This window comes from Pygocentrus nattereri, chromosome 14, assembly GCF_015220715.1.
Source record: "Pygocentrus nattereri isolate fPygNat1 chromosome 14, fPygNat1.pri, whole genome shotgun sequence".
NCBI lineage: Eukaryota > Metazoa > Chordata > Actinopteri > Characiformes > Serrasalmidae > Pygocentrus > Pygocentrus nattereri.
Window position 1 is genome coordinate 31,860,313 of NC_051224.1, and position 19,688 is coordinate 31,880,000.

Sequence of the window (19,688 nt, forward strand, 5' to 3'; positions counted from 1 at the left end):
CAAAAATATCCTGTATTGAAATCTGAGAAGGTGCATGTGTGAATTTGAGTGCAAATGTAAAACTGTGGAGTAAAGAGGCAAATAAAAAAATACCTTTGTCCCAAACATTATGGAAGGCATTGCATGTTATTGTTTAAATTATATGTAGTTAGTACCATTTTCAAAATGACTTTAGATGCGCCAGGAAGGGAAACAATCGTATTAAAACAACTCATGTCAACTTTTCTGTTATATACACATGTTTCTATATAGGTAACAGTCAAGAAAAGTACTAGAGATATTACTCAGACACGGATAAAGCTGAGAAGGATTCCGTTTCAGAAAACACCTACTGGCAGGTCTGTCAGTTCCATGGCCCAGCATTAATCAGAATACAGAAGGGCCCTTACAGGCCCCTATCCAAACGCAGAAGTGCAGAAAAGCTATCTGACAGACTCTGGGCTTCACATGATCTCGGTTCATGCAGTTTTTACCATGCACGCTCTCCTAGAGAGAGAGGAAGAAGAGGAAAAACTATTTCCTGAGGATGAGAAACTATATTCCATCTGTCCTTCAGCCAGGAAACACTCTCACTGCAGTGTTACCCTCTCATCCTCACCATGTTTTTATTTATGTTATTCACACAGCAAGAAAGAGAGAGAGAGACAGTGAAAGAGAGACAGACAGAAAGGAGGGGGGCTTGCAATTCAGCGTCAATCTTAGCATCTTTTGAGCACAACTCAAAAATAGCTAGTACAGACCAGCTAGACCAGTAAACACAGCTTTGAACAGTTGTCCACATAAAATTATAATGAAATACATTTGCCTAATTGAAGAATATATGTTTCTGAAAGGAATGTTCTTAATATTAAGCATTGATTTTCAGACTTTCAGACACATTTACTTCAAAACTATGGGATCTAACTGCTCACCATGAGGCTATGAGGAATGCTGCCCCACTTCTTGCTCTAAAATGTAGGGGTGTGGCTGAAAATAAGGCTCCACCTATGGACTGAAACGCTACTGTTTTGGTAGTGTATGAGCAACAATAATATAATATATACTCAGAGAGAAGCAGACAGAAAGAAGCAGAGAAAGAGAGAAAGACTGAGAGATAGGTAGACTGCTTTATTATAACACACAGACACACACACACACACACCCACACACCACACCCACACACACACCCACACCAGAAGAAAGTTGTGTTACTGGCTTGTATATTCCTGATGGAGTCAGAAAACAGCTTCATTTGAGCCCTCACCAGACTGAGTGCATCTAATCAACACTGTGTGTGTGTGTGTGTGTGTGTGTGTGTGTGTGTGTGTGTGTGTGTGTGTGTTAAGGGATGCTGTTGACTTCCTGCCACCCACAACTAAGCAGTAAACTCTGTCCTGAACAGGGGTCGTCACTAAGCTGTGCTCAGCAACAAAAGCACTGTATACACACACACACACACACACACACACACACACACACACACACTCTCTTTACCAAATGCCACAATCTGATTCTTTAAGTGCTCTGTGCATCATTATTATAGCACAGCTCACTTACTAAGCTGAAGCAAAAAACAGCATTAAACAACTTCAGTCATTTGAATGCAAATGTTTTCAGAAATCCAAGAACAGTCAGGATGAATAAGTAGGAAATTGGTTGGCTGGATTGATGGATGGATGGGTGGGTGGATGAGGGGGTATGTGCATGGGTGGATGGATGGGTGGATAGATGGGTGGACGGATTGGTGGGTGTAACATTAAGAATAATCCTTTCAGAAACAAATATTTTCTAGAATTAAGCAAATCTATGTGTGTTTTAATGAAAAATATGATTTTATGATCTGTTTAAAGCTGTGTTTGCTGGTCTAGCTGGTCTGTACTAGCAAGACATTTTTAGCTGTGCTCAAAAGAAGCTAAGCTTGTCTTGCTGAAACACTGAATGGGTGGGTGGGTGGGTGGGTTGGGTTGGGTTGGTGGATGGGTGGATGAGTGGGTTGGTGGATGGGTTGGATGGTGGATGGATTGGATGGTGGATGGATTGGTTGGTGGATGGGTGGGTGGGTGGGTAGGTGGGGGGGTTGGGTTGGTGGATATGTGGGTGGGTGATGGGTGGACTGGTGGTTATGTGGGTGGGTGGATATGTGGGTGGGTGCATATATGGGTGGGTGAATGGGTGGGTGGATGGATGGATAGGTGGATGGATGAGTGGATGGATGGATGGGTGGAATGACAGGTGGATGGATGGATGGATAGGTGGATGGATGGGTGGGTGACCCATCCATCCATCCATCCACCTGTCCATCGATCTGTCCACCCACCCATCAGTCCACCCATCCATCCATCCATCCATCCATCCATCCATCCATCCATCCATCCATCTATCCACTCATCCATCCACCTATCCATCCATCCATCCATCCATCCATAGATGGATGGATGGGTGGACTGATGGGTGGGTGGAGAGATAGATGGGTGGGTGGATGGATAGGTGGATGGGTGGGTGGATGGATGGATGGATAATGGATGGATGGATGGATGGGTGGATAGGTGGACAGATAGGTGGATGGATGGACAGCTACACATCCTTTAGACCCATAGCATCAAGCTGTCCTCTCACAATGAAAGGATGGACAAAAACACCTGTGGATATTTCCCGATATGGAGTTTCAATTTTTCTTGTCTCACAATCATTCATCTGATGGTAGCAGAACCAGAGTGCGACTTGTTATCAGACCAACAGTCACATGATTTATACCAGCCCACCCCAAAATCAAATGTATTTCTTTTGTCTCTCACACACACACACACACACACAGACACACACACACACACACACACACAGCTATGTCTTCATGTAAAGTAACTTTTTCCACAATCTGCACATTTATCTTCATTTCTTACTTTTATTCATAATTCATGTACTACACTGAGATAACCTAGGTGGTTAACAAGGAAGAAAATGAAAACTAATGAAAGCTTTTTATTTTAAGCGTGAAATAATTATGTACCACGACCCTATCTGGATTAAGCGGTTAATAACGATGATGATAATCATGACAGCCAACATACTAACAAATTAATGCTAGCTAAGTTAAGGTCAGCATTTCTCCCCGCCAACTTGCTCAGATATGTCCTCATCCTCCTTAAGTAGCTTTCTCATTCTTGTCTTCTCGATGCCACCCTGCTTTTCTTGCTGCTGCTGTCCTGTCTTCTGTGCCATCTTCACTTGATTCATATATGAGAACTGTTACATCGCTAATGCAAAACAAAACAAAAAAACAGTGTGTGTTGTGTTAGCCAGCACCTGATTCACACTGTCACACTGAATTTGATGCTCTCTTGAGGTTACATTTAAATGCCTGCATGGGTGCTAACACAACTGCTGCACTAATTAAGGTGGAACAATAAAAATCTAACTTCAGCTTCATCTCACCTCTATCCACTGTACGAGACTCAACTGCAATCAGCAAACAAGGGCCATACCTCTGGAGGTGGGGGTCGCTGGTTTAACCTCTATTTTACAGATATAGTCTTAGATATAGTATAGACATAGATCGCTTGTCTAAGCATTCATGCATTTATATGCACGAGTTTACACATTAGCTCACAGTAACCGCCCCAAAATACTACTGGCCTACTGGACATTCTCCCTACTTTCTCGATTACCTATTCCAGTAATGCTTTTGGTGGTCTACCAGGTCTCACATGGTTGTTAGAGGTACCATTAGAGGTACCACTCTTGGAAATTCCACTCTTCCTTATGCAACTGGAATCTTATATCACATAATCTCTAAAAAATCTCCAGAAAAATGAATAGCTTGAAACTTAATGGCTGTTTTGACTGGAAATGAAATAAAACACGTGGCCTATTGCCATTGTGAAGTGGAGTAACAATCTCTATATCATGCAGCCTTGAAAGACAGAGATATATAGATGCTATTGTGTATGCATGTCCAAGCATGTTTTCCTATGCATGAGCATTTCTCTACATGCAGCATGTGTGCATATTTCTGAGCACGCACGTGCGTCTCTTGGCCGTCTGTGTGCCATTACAGAGGCCATAATGAATCTCCCCAGTGTGAGCCGCACCGCTGGCAGCATCACTCTGCCTCAAACAGGGGAGCTATTAACACAGAGAGAGACAGGAAGGAAGGAAAAGAGAGAAGCCAAAGAGAACACAGAGCAGCCAGGGGTTGAGAGAGAGAGAGAGAGAGAGAGAGAGAGAGAGAGAGAGGGAGGGAGGACTGTTCTCCCTTAGGTGATGTATTTAACAGAGAGTGTGTGTGCACGAGAGAGAGAGAGAGATGAAAAGAGAGATGAGCGATTAGCCTTAGAGGAAAATACTCTGGGAATATCTGAACAATTTCTCACTCAGAGGCTCTCCACTTCAGGAAAACACCATCTGACCCCTAGAACACCAGAAATACATGAGAATCGTCCCGCACAGCATTGGTGTGTGCGTGTCTGTGTGAGTGAGTGAGTGAGTGAGATACAGAGTAGAAGACAGCAGCACTACCTCTGGGACTTCCTTTCTGCAGTGAGGAAAACACATATAGTACTGCGCTAAAGTCTGAGACCTCCATTCATGCATTTCATTTCCAGTCGAAACAGCCAAGCTCTTCATTTTTCAGCATCGGGAAAAAAAGCAGGAAACATAAAACGAACAGAAAGCTACATGGAAGCCTCAGCACACACAATATAAATATCAGTTTTTCAGCATTTACTGTGTCCACCAATTGCTTCTGTTCTTTTCAGGAGACTTGCTTTGAGCTTTTCAAAGAAATCTACAGGGATCTTGTTGCACAGCTTCAATGTTCAGTCTAAGAAGTTGGTTGCACACTCTGTTTCTCTTGTTCCAAGCAATTCCAATTACACATTTAGACTCATCAGTCCATTAAACCTTATTTCACGTCCCAGATGTTCAGTTTTAATGCTCTTATCCAAATGTTCTTGCCCTTTTCTGTTTTCTTTTCTTACTAAGGACTTCCAGCTACACGTCCTTTCAGACCCTGAGCACTGAGGTTTCTTCTCACAGTGGAAGGATGGACAGAAACATCTGTGGATGTTTTTTTGATCTGAAGCAAATGTGGAGCTTGATTTATCTCCAAAAGATGAAAGCTTCATTCGTGACCCTTTTGGTGGTGGACCAAGTATTGCACAGTTGTTAGGTGTCACACTGTCACTCATTTTTTGAGCTCCAGTTTTGGAAGCTCTTGTACTTTCTTACCTCTGACTTTCAACTTATCCATGTTATTATCTTATATCTATTCTTCTCAGAAACATCACTTTTAGCCATTTTAGATGCGCATGAGAACAAAACCTGAAGGTGAGTTTGGTTGCTTGTGTGAAAGTGTCTGTGAAGGGGAACACAATGTCAGCTTTTGGTGAGAAGATGCAGCTGTAAGCAGTTGGTTTTAAGATTAGAAGGATGCATGAGTTAAAGTGGCAGTAGGCAATACTGATAGACTTGATATTATATTTTAGTGTTGGAGGCTTTGGTGTAGTTTTTGTTAAACACACACTTTCTGCTTTATTCCTGCTTTTAATTCCGAAAAATTACTTTTACTAAATGGCTACTGTTGATTGGACGTTGAATAAACAAAACGGTGCTCTCTAACTTTTGCACAGTACAGTATACCTACAACCCAAGGATCAAAAGCACCTGTCATTGCAATAAATAAATAAATAAATAAATAAACAAACAAACAAACAAACAAAAGAACAAGCAGACTGGCTGTGTAAGGACTGTGAGATTGTACAATCTGGCAAACAAAACAACAAGTGCAGAGATGGACTGTGAATAATGAAAACCCTTCAGATTGTTTAAGGAAATAATGGACAACGTGGTGTCTGGGTTAAAGAAGACGAGGACTGTTCAGACTGTTACCAGCGTAATGATATGGGGGGTATTAGTGGGTAACTTGCACACCTGTGAAGGTATTATTAGCGCATTTTGAAGCAACATACGCTGCCTTTTAGACGCTGTCTTTTTCAAGAGCATCCATGATTATTTCGGCGTGACAACAGCAAGCAACATGCACCCATCCTAAATTTTTTAGAATGTGTTGCAGGCATCAAATTTGGAACTAGTGTATATTTACAAAACTTGTAAATGTGTAGTGTATATGTACAAAATTTGTTTGTACATTAAATTACGCTACACAAGGACAAAAAAAAGGCCACTAAATGACTTTAATGGCCCACATTTTATTTTAGGTTGGTACTTATTGTGCTAGCATGCTATTAAGTAGCTAGACTAATGACTTTAACACTAGTTACGATTCTCAGATATTAGACCTTAACACTAGTTATGACTCTCAGATATTAAAGTCAAAGTCAGATTTATTTATATAGCACTTTTTACAACAATCGTCGTCACAAAGCAGCTTTACAGAAAATCTGGCCCGAGCCCCCATAAACAAGCCAATGGAGATAGTGGCAAGAAAAAACTGCCTTAGAACAAGAGGAAGAAACCTTGAGTGGAACCAAGACTCAAAAGGGGAACACATCCTCCTCTGCTTAATATTGGACAGCAAAACAAAAACACGAGCAAAATCAAAGCCAATCAGAGTAACGAGAAATAGATGAATGAAAATCAGTCACTGTTACCAGTGAATACCACTGACTTCTGTTAGACTACCTTTATTCATGCAGCTCAGCTCTTTTACCCTTTAAATAATGGAAGGCTGAAAAACAAAATTAAGTAGCAGTGAAGATGAGGATCTTCTGCTAATTGAGAAAAGCATTTTTGATGCCTAGTTTAACAGTAAAGCCAATGATACTGTATGTTTTGACGTATCATTACAATAACGTTGCAGTAGCCACATAATGAAGGGTTTACATAGTATAATCTGCCTGTACTGCAAATGTTTTTCCAGTAATCACCACAGGATGTTGAATTAAACTGTAAAACACATTTAAAGCTTCATACTGGCTTGAACACAGTGCATTATTGTGCAAATTACAGAAATTCTTCCCAGTGCATGCCTGCACACTGCTACTCTACAGCTTACTAAAGTGTGCTTGTGAGCCAAAGAGGAGATTCGAATGGAAAAGGTCTGTTTGGCCTCATAGTCACTGGAGGCAGCAGACATGACAAATTCACAAATTCGCTGCAATTCCATAGTACAGCAATACATTTTCAATGATGAATGACCTTCATTTGCTCGCACTAAACTGATTGCGCTGGTCAGGAATCTGAAAGATGGATTACTCCAAGCTATGCATGAACTCTTCACCTGTTTCTGGAAGTTGTAATCCTGTTTAACACACGTAGTGAACTTTTTACCCACTGTGTTCTTGTGTGCAACATCCTGTTTGCGAACGATTAGTAATCCACCAGAGGCTGCATTACAGAAACATTCTACCTCTGAAATCTTATCTTATTTGTGTAGTCACAATGACGACTTGAGATAAGACTGAATTTAGGACAATTGCAATTATGTAATAACATTTCCTAAATTCACTTTCTAATCCTAACTCCAGAAAAAAGAGCATTACAGGAACATGCTAATTTCAAAGTTTTGGGTTTTTTTTTTTTTTTTGTTAAAACAAAAATAGAGAGAGAAAAAAAATATTACTGTCTAAAGAGGAACAAAACAGGTTAGCATATGTTGTCGTTGTGCTGCTGCGAGTCAAAGTAATTTAAAATCAGAGGCGCCTGGTCAGATTTTATGGGAATCATAAAAGCAACCATCGAGACACCACATACACATGGAACATTGCAGCATTTTCCATTATGGTTCCATTAAAAACAACGTAATATCTGGTTTGCCGTCGTCTGTCTACCACCACCATGTGAATGTAGTATTGGTCAATTCCCCATAGCATTCTGCTGATGATGTGGAGCCGATGCTATGTAATAATCACATTCTAGGACTGCAGCTGTGTGCATGCTAAAATAAGGTACTGGTGTTAGCCAGAACTTTTTTGTGAAAGATAAAATTTTAATTTATACAGCCCTGCCTAAAAAAAGCGATCATTCCCTGAAGTTTGCACTGGAGCGACAAGGCTAATGCAGCTAGCACACAATGAAAGCATCATGAAAACTGCCAATCTAAATCATCACATTTTTGCCTCAAACAACATTAAACTGTTGAGTAATTTCTTAATGTATTTTGAGTCTTGAAGTCTCACAATGCTCAGTGAACACACAATAACGCTAGGCTAACAGCTTTTAGCTCAGAGAAGTATGTCGGCACGTATCTGACTGCTGGAAGGCAGAAATGCATCTCCTCTTCTGGCTGCTAAGAGGGCATTTGGCAGGAGCTGCGAGATTGATTTCATTTCTGTCACAATGGCCGTCTGAAATGGAGGCAGAGATGACGGGGCAGATTGGAGCTATACGTTGGGATTCTGTTACCCCCGGCCGCTACTGAAGCGCTCCTCCGATGAAAGCCCGTTTGTTCGGCTTTGGCTCTCGTTAAAGAAATGCGCCTCTTTCGACGAGCGGATAGACAAAAAAACGAAAATACTTCGTCAGGTGTTACCGAACCCTTCGGCCTGTCCAAATCCTCAAACTTACACATAATCCACCTGTAAGAGGGGCATAATGTGGTGTTGGGATGCAGAGAAGGGGAGGGGGTGGTGTTGCAGCACTGGCTTGGGGTAGTTCCCAAAGCCGTGGGACAAACAATAGGGGTATTATTTGGGATAAATGCCCCTCCCCCTGAGCCCCTGGTGGTGCTGGATCCTCCCAGGTGCAGATTGATGACCTAGTCCATCTGTTGCTAGTCTGTGTGGGTGTGTGTAGGAAGAGGATTTGGAGGTGTTGACTTGCAGAGAAAAGGTATAGACACCACAGCTGAAGTTTCCAGTGGATAATAGAGGCTCCATTATGTTTGCAAATGTAAAAAAGAATTGTTTTCAGAAAAAAAATGCCTCTCACAAGTATTTACGAAGATAAAAAAAAACTAGCTTTGCTTATATGAAACTATGATTTACATAATAGCTATCTTTTGAATCAATGTAGATTGAAAACGGATTTAATCAATGTATCGCTGTATTTCTGCAGCTGTAATATATCTGTATAAATACACACAGATGAATCATATATCTACAGGGTGTTCCAAAAAATTGACATAATTTTGTGGTCTAATAACACTCTCCCTCGAATGATCTCAAATTTTAACAAAATGTGTAAAAACCCTGTTTAATTTTTAATGTTTTGTTTCCAGGTTGAAGAATGGCATTCACTAAAAATCAAAAGGCATTTTGTGTTTTAGAATATGCTCAAACACAGTCAAACAAGAGTGTGCAGTGTAGATTTTAGAGAAAATTCAATAAAAATGCACCAACTGTAAAGCAGAATTGAACATGGCACAAAAGAGGAAGACTGTCTGTGAAGGGTGTCTGTGCAGGGCAATGGGAACTGGACGTGTGTCGTGTCACAGGCATATTGAACATTTGTGAAGCTGTGAAATTGGTCATAAAATCTACATTCCTCTGAATTTGTTGTTTGAATTTTGACAAATAAATCTTATATTGTTCAACATGAAGCCCATTTATTTTCATTTGCCTAGGACGTTACTCAGAGATTCATCTCAAACCCTGCATATATCGTCACTGATGGGGGAAAAGAAATGTGTATCTCCCAAAATAAAAGCAAACCATGTTTACGTTTTACTGTAAATTGTAATATGCTTTTGTTGTTCTAAAACATTTTGGACAACTTCTGATTCAATGTAAGGGACAATACGCATTTTCAAAAACTTACAAGTTACAGGGTATTATATTACTGTTCTTTATATATAATGTTCTTTATATATATATATATATATATATATACACACACACACACACACACACACACACATATATATCTATGCTGTCGGAAGAAAACCTTGTATCTCCAAAATACCTTTACAGGAGAAGGAAAAAACATACTTCACTTTCAATGTAAGTCAATGGAACCAGAATTTTTCACATGTAATTTTGGGTAATTTCTTTTAGGCCATTCATCATGAAATTTAGAAACAATGGAAAGAGTAACAGATACTTTCAAATTATGCCAAAAAAATGCCAAAAATGGATATAAGTTTTCTTCCGACAGCAAAATCTGCACAATGCTGTCAGACAAGTACCGTTCTCCTGGCAACCACCAAACCCAGACTCATCCATCGGATTTCCAGATGGAGAAGCGTGATTGGTCACTCCAGAGAACACGTCTCCACTGCTCTAGAGTCTAGTTGCGCCGCTTTACACCACTGCATTTGACGCTTTGCATTGCGCTTGGTGATGTAAGGCTTGGATGCAGCTGCTCGGCCATGGAAACCCATTCCATGAAGCTCTCTATGCTGTTCTTGAGCTAATATAAAGGACACATGAAGTTTGGAGGTCTGTAGCGATTGACTCTGCAGAAATTCGGTGACCTCTGCTCACTATGCGCCTCAGCATCCACTGACCCCGCTCTGTCATTTTACGTGGTCCACCACTTCGTGGCTGAGTAGCTGTCGTTCCTAATCGCACCCACTTTGTTATAACACCACTGACAGTTGACTGTGGAATATTTAGTAGCGAGGAAACTTCATGACTGGACTTGCTGCACAGGTGGCGTCCTATCACGGTACCACGCTGGAATTCACTGACCTCCTGAGAGTGACCCATTCTTTCACTAATGTCTGTAGAAGCAGTCTGCAGGCCTAGGGGCTTGGCTTTCTATACCTGTGGCCATGGAAGCGATTGGGACACCTGAACTCAATGATTTGGATGGGTGAGTGAAACTTTTGGAAATATAGTGTAAATATAATAAGTGTCCCATATGTATTTTATATATCTGTCATTAAAATGTTCTATGCTTAATCCTAAACTTCATGGTAATTAAGTCTCTATAATTAGTCTCTAGCTCAGTAACGAAAGAAATGTCTTTACTCTCATAGCTCAAAAAAACATTTAAGTAGGTTTGTAGGTTACTTGCTTATTTCGTTAATGCCCCAAAATGCTTAAAAACAAGCATATGCACACACACGGCCGCGCACACACACACACTTAAGGGAGCTGTAACAAAATCAACCAAAATCTGCATAAACACTCAGCTCAGTATCCTGAAGCAGTAAAACACACACAGAACCTCTGTATTAGTTTGTGTGTAGTCTTATATATGTGTAGAGAGAGAGAGAGAGAGAGAGAGAGAGAGAGAGAGAGAGAGATTTCCTGAACTGAAGGCATTCCAAAGGCCCGGTGGTCCATTCCAGCCAGGAGGCAAGACGCTACATGCTGCCAGATATCAACTCACAAAGGGCCTTCATTTCCTGCCCCTCTCTCCCTCTCTCTCTCTCCTAAGCCTGGCGTCGGAAGTGCTGTGTGTGTACTGGCTAATCTTTTGTATCATCTAAAGCCTGCTCAGTAAAGCCAACTAACAGAGAGCATTTTTCACCCGTCCATCGCGTCACTGAAAAGAGCGAGAGAGAGCGAGAGCGAGCGAGAGAGAGGGAGAGAGAGGGAGAGAGAATGCAGCGAGCAGCCTGTGAAAAGAGTAATTCAATATAAGCTCTTTAATCATAATATTCGCAAGCTAATGAAACTTTCCCGCCGCACGCTATTCACTATAGTGTCATGCATCTACACGCCTTTCTGCAGCAAAAGAAGGAGACACAAAAACAGAGAACTGGTATTTTAAATAACCTCTTTCAACACTCACATCCGCAAAAAAATCTTTCATGCAGTTTCTCAAAGCACAAAAACAGACATTCCACACATCACTGCTGTTAATCTGGCACACACGCACACTCTTGGACCCTTTTTTCCGCCCGCTGAAGAACTCCGAGAGTGGTTCTGATTTCAAAAACACACAAACAAGGAGCAGACGTCTTCCGACCGTGAGGCGTTTGCACGTTCGAGAAAAAAACAGGCATTTCCAAAACTAGATTTAAAAAAAAAAAAAAAAGATACAGAGGAAACGGGGCTCCTAACAACCATGCAAGACCTGGTAGACCACCAAAACTGTCCTCATCAGATAAACAGTACTTAAAGCTTTCATCTTCGAGAGAGAGGAGAAAATCGAGCTCCACTCTGTTCTTCCTTCCACGGAGAAGACGAGAAGACGACTCAGCACTGTGAGTCTGAAAGGATGTGTAGCTGTCACAATGCCAATACTGAGAAAAGGAAACACACAAAAAAAAAACGAAACAAAGAAGCTGCTGATGTTCTCAGATCAATGGACTGACCACCCTTAACACCACTGAATATGTTTGGGATTATTTGGATCGTTTTTCTCTAAAAAGGGGTCTCCCATGAGGCCCATGGTGGCTCAAAAACTGAAGATAGTCTGCTGCAGATGCAGTCTGTACTCTGCTCCTGTATGTAACAGAATTAAAAGCACATTAACACCAACAATGTGCTGTAAATAAAAGGCTATTGCACATTGAAAATGAATCATTCTGTTTACATAACATTCTTTCCCTGGGCGTATGTAAGCAAGCATGAGCTGTCAAAGTTCTGTTCCTTAATTTTTATTTATTTATTTGTTGTTATTTCAACTAACAGCTAGGTTATGCTAGTGATAGCCATAGCAAGTATAGCTTGCATGCCCTCCTTTACACAGTTAAAAACTATTCTAACAGCTGTCTACTTCAACTTTACCTAATCAAGTTCATAGTTCATATAGTTCATACTAATCCTCTGGTCAATAAATACAACTGCTCATTATTGATTGTGAAACACAAAAAAAAAAAGTGGACCGATAAATGATCTCAGATTTACTGTTCAAGCTGCGGTGCTCCAGTTCAACTGCCTTCAGTAGTGCTGGAGGAGTAAGAGGACTAACAGTACTTAAGGTAAATCGCAAGCACATTTTAAGCTGCCTTTAGATATATTTCACTTTCAGCAATAGCCATGAAAACAGAGAATAAATCAAATGTTAGATTTTTGGTTAACGAAGAGTTTTTATTTTAGGAGGAAATGCCTGGACTAGACAATCATATGAAAATGACAACACAGTGTAGGTTTTGCACAATATTAAAATGTAATTCCACTGTTTATGCAAAATTCCTGCATAATTAAATGTTTAAATCATGAACAAAATCATTTATTCTTAGTTAGAAATGGTTTAGAGAAGTTAAAATGTTGCGAGCTGAACAGACAGATGCACGTAAATGACTTGGTCCTTGTGACATCACAAAAGATAAATTCAAAACAGGCTATTTTTGCAGCTTAGCTTCCATATATGGAAACCCGCCAGAGACCCTGGCCATTTTAAGGGATTAAGATACTGTATTTTTGAGTAATTAATTAGTTAAATTACAATTACTTATTAGCCTAAACATGTATTGTTGATTTACCTGGACTCGCTACGAGAAAATACCACAATAATCCATTCCCGGGTTTACATTAAGGAGGAATTCTAATTCATTTGGATAAGACGTAAACAAAGCTGCTCGGAGTGATAGGATGCGAAATGCACTGTTCTAGGGAAACTTTCCATCCCAGAACTGTTCACAGTGCTGGTGATAAGAACGAGACACCTGAGGAGTTTAATGCCTTTAAAAGCCACTTCACAGAAACGTATAACATGAAATAGTGTGATCGTTTTGAGATAAAGTTTTGGCCTAAATCATATTTTTTAAAATTCTCTCATGGTGGAGAGGTACATGCAGGGTGTTGTAAGGCAAAATATTCCCCAAAGACACTCATTATCTTTATATTTACTGCTATTTTAGTATTTTCAATGTATAAAAACTCAGAACACAAACAGAGTTTCAGATGTTTCACACAGTAAATAAAATGGCTATGTTTGCATAGTCGACATTGGGACCCCCGGTTTTCATCAGAAATCTGAGGCTGTACAGAATTCTAAAACTAAGTTTCTTTACAATGAACCATTTCACACCAACCCACTCTGAATGACTTTGTTTATATGTCAACAACTGAATTATGGAGACATTTTTAAAAAACTGAATAATGAGTTAAAAGGACAAGACTAAATCAGATAAATCCTGTCCAATATTTCTGAAAACTGGCCAAACCAGGTTGTTTTCTACCCAGCATGTTTTTTTTTTTCTTTTTAGAGATGTGCTCCATTCTGGCTGTTGTCGATGCACTCCAGAGGCATTCTTAGAAGCTGTTTTCGGAAATATGACACTAATACGCTGCTTGAAGTTTGATACTAGCCTGGGGATCCTACTCCGGGATGTCCAGCCCCAGTGCCCCTCCTGTCCTGTTACCTGTTCCCGCACTCCAGTAGCCTCAGGCCCCGCTGAGCTGTTTTCTTTGCTACTATGCAAAAAGAACAGTTGTGAAAATCCACACATACGATATAAACCATGTGCACAAACTTAATTTCAAATTGCTGGGATGTTAGGTCCTAATTAAAAACAGAAATTAGTGATTTACAAATTTTGACTGGTACTCACCCGAAAACAGTACAAACACAAGATATTTAATGCCACAGCAAATTAACTTGATTATTTTTTAAAATATGTACACTTTACTAAATTTGATGCCTACAATATTCCAAAAAATTGGACAGGAGCATGTTTACAGGGCCTCTTTATTACATCACCTTTCCTTTTAATAATGTTCAGTATTTGTTTGGGAACTGAGGACATCAATTGTAGTTGTGAATGTGTATTGTGTCTCCAATGTGTCTCCATTGTCATATGGTTCACTTCATAATGAGCCAGGTTTTCCGTGGGAAACAGTTCTGGACTGCAGACAGGACACTCCAGCACCTGCACATTCTCACTACAAAGCCACACTGTTGTAACTTGCAACCTGTGGCTCAGCATCGTCTTGAAACAAGCAAGGATGTCCTTGAAAAAGACGTTGTTTAGATGGCAGCATATGTTGCTTCAAAATACATATGTATATGTGGTAATAATCAGGATGATCTTTTTCCTCTTTGGCCTGGATAACACGGCACGCATTTCCAAGTTAAATTTGAAAGGTGGGCTTGTCAGACCAGAGCACACGTTTCCACTCGCGTCAGTCCATCTCAGATGAGCTTTAGCCCAGAGAAGTTGGCGGCTTCTGCTTTGCATAGTAAAGTTTGACAGTGTTTATTGAGAAGGGTTTTCTAAACTATTATCTTCATGCTCCTTTCATCACCCAGGAATGATTGCTCCAAGTCTTAAACAGCCCTATCCCAACTTTGTAATGTGTTACACACCTCAGTTTCAGAAAGCGAGTAAACTTAGAAAAAAACTATTCAAAAAGGTAAAAAATAAAACAATAAACACCGTCTTTACACAATTTTCATCTAAACGAAAGTTTAAGTAGATTTACAAATCACTGTTTTCTGTTTTATTTGCATTTTACCTACTGTCGCAATTTTTCTGGGTTTGTTTCCTTTTGAATAGTGATAATAGCGTTAGCATTAAGAGATGCCATGCTGCTTCATCAGAGACCTTGAGACATAAACAAATGATCTTAGGTTTTCCACTGCAAACCCTTGAGACACTCAAACAAACCAAAAATTCCACATGAAAGCATTACAAAGTAAATTCTTTTTAATTAACGTCTCAAAATTATTATTGCGTAAGTTTGTCTTTAGCAAGGGAATGCAATGGACATTCCTTTCTTTCCCTGACCGCACTATTAACGCCAATCTTCATGCACAAACAGAACAATAAAAAGAATTCTCGCTGTGAGTGTTGAGAGCTTCCTGTTCTGGCGGCTTCTGCAGAAATAATGCTCTTCCTCTGGCGGTTTATGAGGTTTATGGATCTTCTCGAGGGGATTTTGGACTAGAACCACACTAAACTGGTGTAGGTCTCGCACATTTTGCGGTTTCTCCTTTTCCTGAGTCATTTCTTGAGCTTCAACCACTACAATCCTGCTGAACTGGAAGAGCTGGCTTAAAAACAAGAATTCAGATGAATATTGTTATTGTCATATTAAAGCTTTGTTTTTTCATATGCATCATTTGAGAACACCAGCTGTCATTTATATTGTGTGAACATTTCATGATGAATAGACCAATAAAAATGGCCCAAAAAGATCAGCGATCAATCTCAGCCTCAACCATCCCCATCCTCCTAGCTCACAAAAGCAGAACTACAAGCATCAGCATGTGCAAGGAGAACTGAATGCACTCTACATATCCAGGTATTGATGTCAATGTCCACTCACTAAAAATGTTATCCTGCTTTTATGTGGTGGCCTCTTACTGATGACGAATGAATGTTTAAATGGCAGACAATTGGACAAAAGAATGGGGGTACAGACGACAGACATATAAGCTAGATGAAAGATCAGTTAATTGGGTGGGTTTTGAAAGCTGCCGTCTCTAATGGGAAAGGTTCATGCAAAACAACCAATCACAGACCATCAGCATGATGTGCCCATAATAAAAGCAAGGGATACCTGAATGGTTTCTGGCTCAGTGACTATGGCCCAATCCCATTCCTTATTTTTACCCCTACTCCTTATTTTCAAGTGTCACCTTGCCTCTTGGAGTTTCTTCCCCTACAAAATGGGACAACCCTCAAATAATAAAAGCACATTACTGCATTAACAGGCAACTAGTGATGCTCTGTAGGTGACCCTGCCAGTCTGCAATGACAGCAGAGGAGGGTAAACTTCAGCATCCTCGTTTCTGGGGTTTAGTTACATTTAGGGAATCACATGCTCTCAAATAGGGAGGCTATTTAAGGTGGAACAGGAAATTTAGCTAGCTAGCTACTTAGACATTAGCATACTATTAGTGATTTTTTTATGCTTGTTATAAAGAAAAGGACCATAATACATTGAAATGACATTGAACTATGACAATTTATTGGTCATCATATGTTCTAACAGAGAAAAGAATCACATTTGAGGGTTTCTTTGGTCGCTTGCGCAGCCATCTTGCCAGTTTTTCTTTTTTTTCGCATAACATCGTTTGGAGTGTGCCTCTAAAAAACCTCCATTTGGGAGGCCAGGTAGCCCTAACACTCTGCCCTACCCTTCCATCTCAACAAAAATCTGGACAACCTAACCACTAGGTGTGAATGCCAAATATTGAGGGCTAAGGGTTAAGGGATGGGGCCAGGTGTTGAAATGGGAACAAGCCTATATCTCACTCTCAAAGATTCGTCTGCTTGCTACTACCATTAAGCTTGACAATCATCACCAGACGGTGCACAAACCAGAGCCAATTTTAGTTCTCTGTGATAGGTTATATTCTAAGCTGTGGTCATTTTAGCGTGCAGTTTTCATCAGACAGTCTGTGTGCTTCTTTGAGCAGAGTGCCCGAGGCTAAAACTTAGTAAAATACAACAAAAAGGCAATGCCAGAGGTACAGCCTCAATTTGTTGACTGTACCTGAATCATGTACAGTGAACAGAGATTAGATGAAGCTGAAGTTAGGCTTTTCCAGTTCCACCTTAAATAATGTAGCAGTCGCATAAAGATGTCAGTACAAGTGCTTGCATGCATCTGTTGCAGTGTTAGAGGTGTGATGGAAATTCAAATAAGAAGTTAACTGGCTGATAGTGCTCTACAGAGCTCATTAACATAGTATTAATTTTCATATGTGAATTAAGTGAAGATGCATTTCCCGACACAGCTGTGTCAGGAAATGGAAAACCCAAGGTGGCGCCAAGAAGAATGTAAAATATAAAAGAATATACAAGCTAATTAAGGGGGATTTGCATGCAGGTGGGCAATGAGAAAACTTACTTAGCATTCATTTGTCAAATTTAAGATAAACGTTTCTGCAATTGAGCCTCCTTGGTGATCTCAGTGCAGCATATGAATAACATTAAAAATGAGAAGAAATGAAGTTGATAACATGCTGATTTTATAAAACACTATTTTGCACGAACGCAATGCTGATGTGGGTGTGTGTATAAGCAGGGGAAACAGAGTTGGGGTGGGCTTCTCTGCATCATGGAGCTCTCAATGCAAAAACAAGTCCTACTACAGCCCTGCCCACTACAGTAATGGAAGAATCTTCATTTAGGTCATTTTTGATTATGTGTATTGTTTTATTTATCGTGAAATTCGGATACAATGTAACGGCCCACTCATGTTCAAAAAACCACTTATAGACTCTTAAGGTACTTAGTGAAAAACCTTTTCATTCTGTCCATCTCATCTCTCTCCTTTTTCTTCTTTTTGTTCTGCCCCTGGACATTGTGAAAGGCATTCAGAGGAAGGTAAGGATCAAAGGTCAGTCTCTGTAACTTTGTAAACATGTGTGGAAAATTCTAAATTGCCATCAGGACGCCGCAGCGGTCATTTTAAGATTTAAACAGTCCAGATCAGGAGAGGGCAATTATTCAGGCTTAGATTAAACACCAAACACACATATGTACCCAAAGCAATGAAACACAGAAGATTAAAAACTCAGATTAAACACAACAACGCAAATCCTTTAACTGCTGCCATACACGCAAGGAAAAGAACAAAAGAAAGGGGACAACACATACCCGCCACGCTAACATGCTCAGGCAAAGGCTGCAGAGCCCAAGCGAATGTACACACACGCAGACAAAAAATAGGGTTAGCCAATAGTGGTGGTAGAAAAACGGCCAACAAGATTTACAAAGAAAAACCAATGACGTACAACAACGTCAGCCCAAACACTTGAACTCCAGTGTATTCAACACATCCAAAATCCCATCTTGCATCAAAATAGCTTCCACCACATCTGGACTGACTGCATAATTCAATCACAGGGATGTAAACAAACTCATTCAGAGTGGTTTGGTGTGAAACGGCTCACTGTAGAGAAACGTGCCACCTCAGAATTCTTTGCAGTGGTGGTGAGGGATGGAGGAACCAGAGGTCACAATGTCCGTAACACTAGCTATTTTATTTACCATCCAAAACTAGCAGTTAATCTACACATCCAGGTAAAGTTTTTCCAGGTAATGTTTATAATGTTAAAAGAGAAATCTATTTTTTTTTTTCTTTTGGGACTATTTGGCCTCACAACACCATGTATGTTTAAAAAAAAAAGTTTTAGGCCAGAAAACAATGCCAGAAAACAATGTTTCAAGCATCAAGGAGCATCTTCATAACCATTTCATGTGAGGGCGCTTTTAGATGCATGAAACTGTTTGGACGTCTGGTTCCCGTCACCACCACTGGGAACAATTCTGAATCGACAGGTTTCTCTAGAATGGCACAATTCAAATCAAATCACTCATTTAACAAATGAGGACTCGTTTACACACAACAATGAAAACATTGCTGGAATTCCTGTTCAGAAGTACAAAAGTAGCCAGTTATAGTTATTATTCATTTAAATGCATACCTAGCTACAAATATCTAGCTATTTTTTGTATTATAAAAATGTGATATATTAGCTATATAACTAACAATGGATACTTTGTGTATACATAGACAAAGGATTCTCATGTTTATGAATTTTCAGAAATCAGTTTTTGTGCATTCCAGGTAACATTAACCAAACTGCAGTTGCGTTGTTTAAGTAAAAGAAAAATAATGCAACAAAATACAGGTAATAAAATTAAACTGAATTTTTTTAGTCTAAACTTTGTTTTTGGCAAAACCAGGTAACTTCAATGGTCATGTTTCAGAGTTAAACAAAGCCATTTAATGTATACAAGTGAAATATTTAACATTCTTTAACATAAAACAAGTGGTAAAGTGCTGAAAACTGCTGGATTTGTTCTTTAGAAAGTATATAAATAACCAGTTATAGTTATTCTGCCACCTCATCAATGGGCAATATTGAACATCTAGAAGAACATTCAGAGGAAAATCCTATGGCTGAATCTCAAATGGCTCACTGCTCCCTATATAATCCACTATGTGAGTTATGAA

At 39.8% G+C, this 19,688-nt stretch overlaps 1 protein-coding gene across 2 annotated transcripts in view; it reads right to left on the bottom strand.

The window, feature by feature from the left end:
- The window catches only part of spata5 (spermatogenesis associated 5), a 171,871-nt gene that overhangs the window by 75,620 nt on the left and 76,563 nt on the right, over positions 1-19,688 (bottom strand). The window contains exon 15 of one of the 2 annotated variants that reach the window (XM_017709729.2): positions 14,465-15,768. The exons of the other annotated variant lie outside the window; for it this stretch is intronic. Within the exon in view, the coding sequence (XP_017565218.1) occupies positions 15,733-15,768 (36 nt within the window). The 3' untranslated portion in view covers positions 14,465-15,732. Of the gene's footprint in view, positions 1-14,464; positions 15,769-19,688 lie in introns of those variants that run through there. 2 annotated transcript variants of the gene reach the window in all.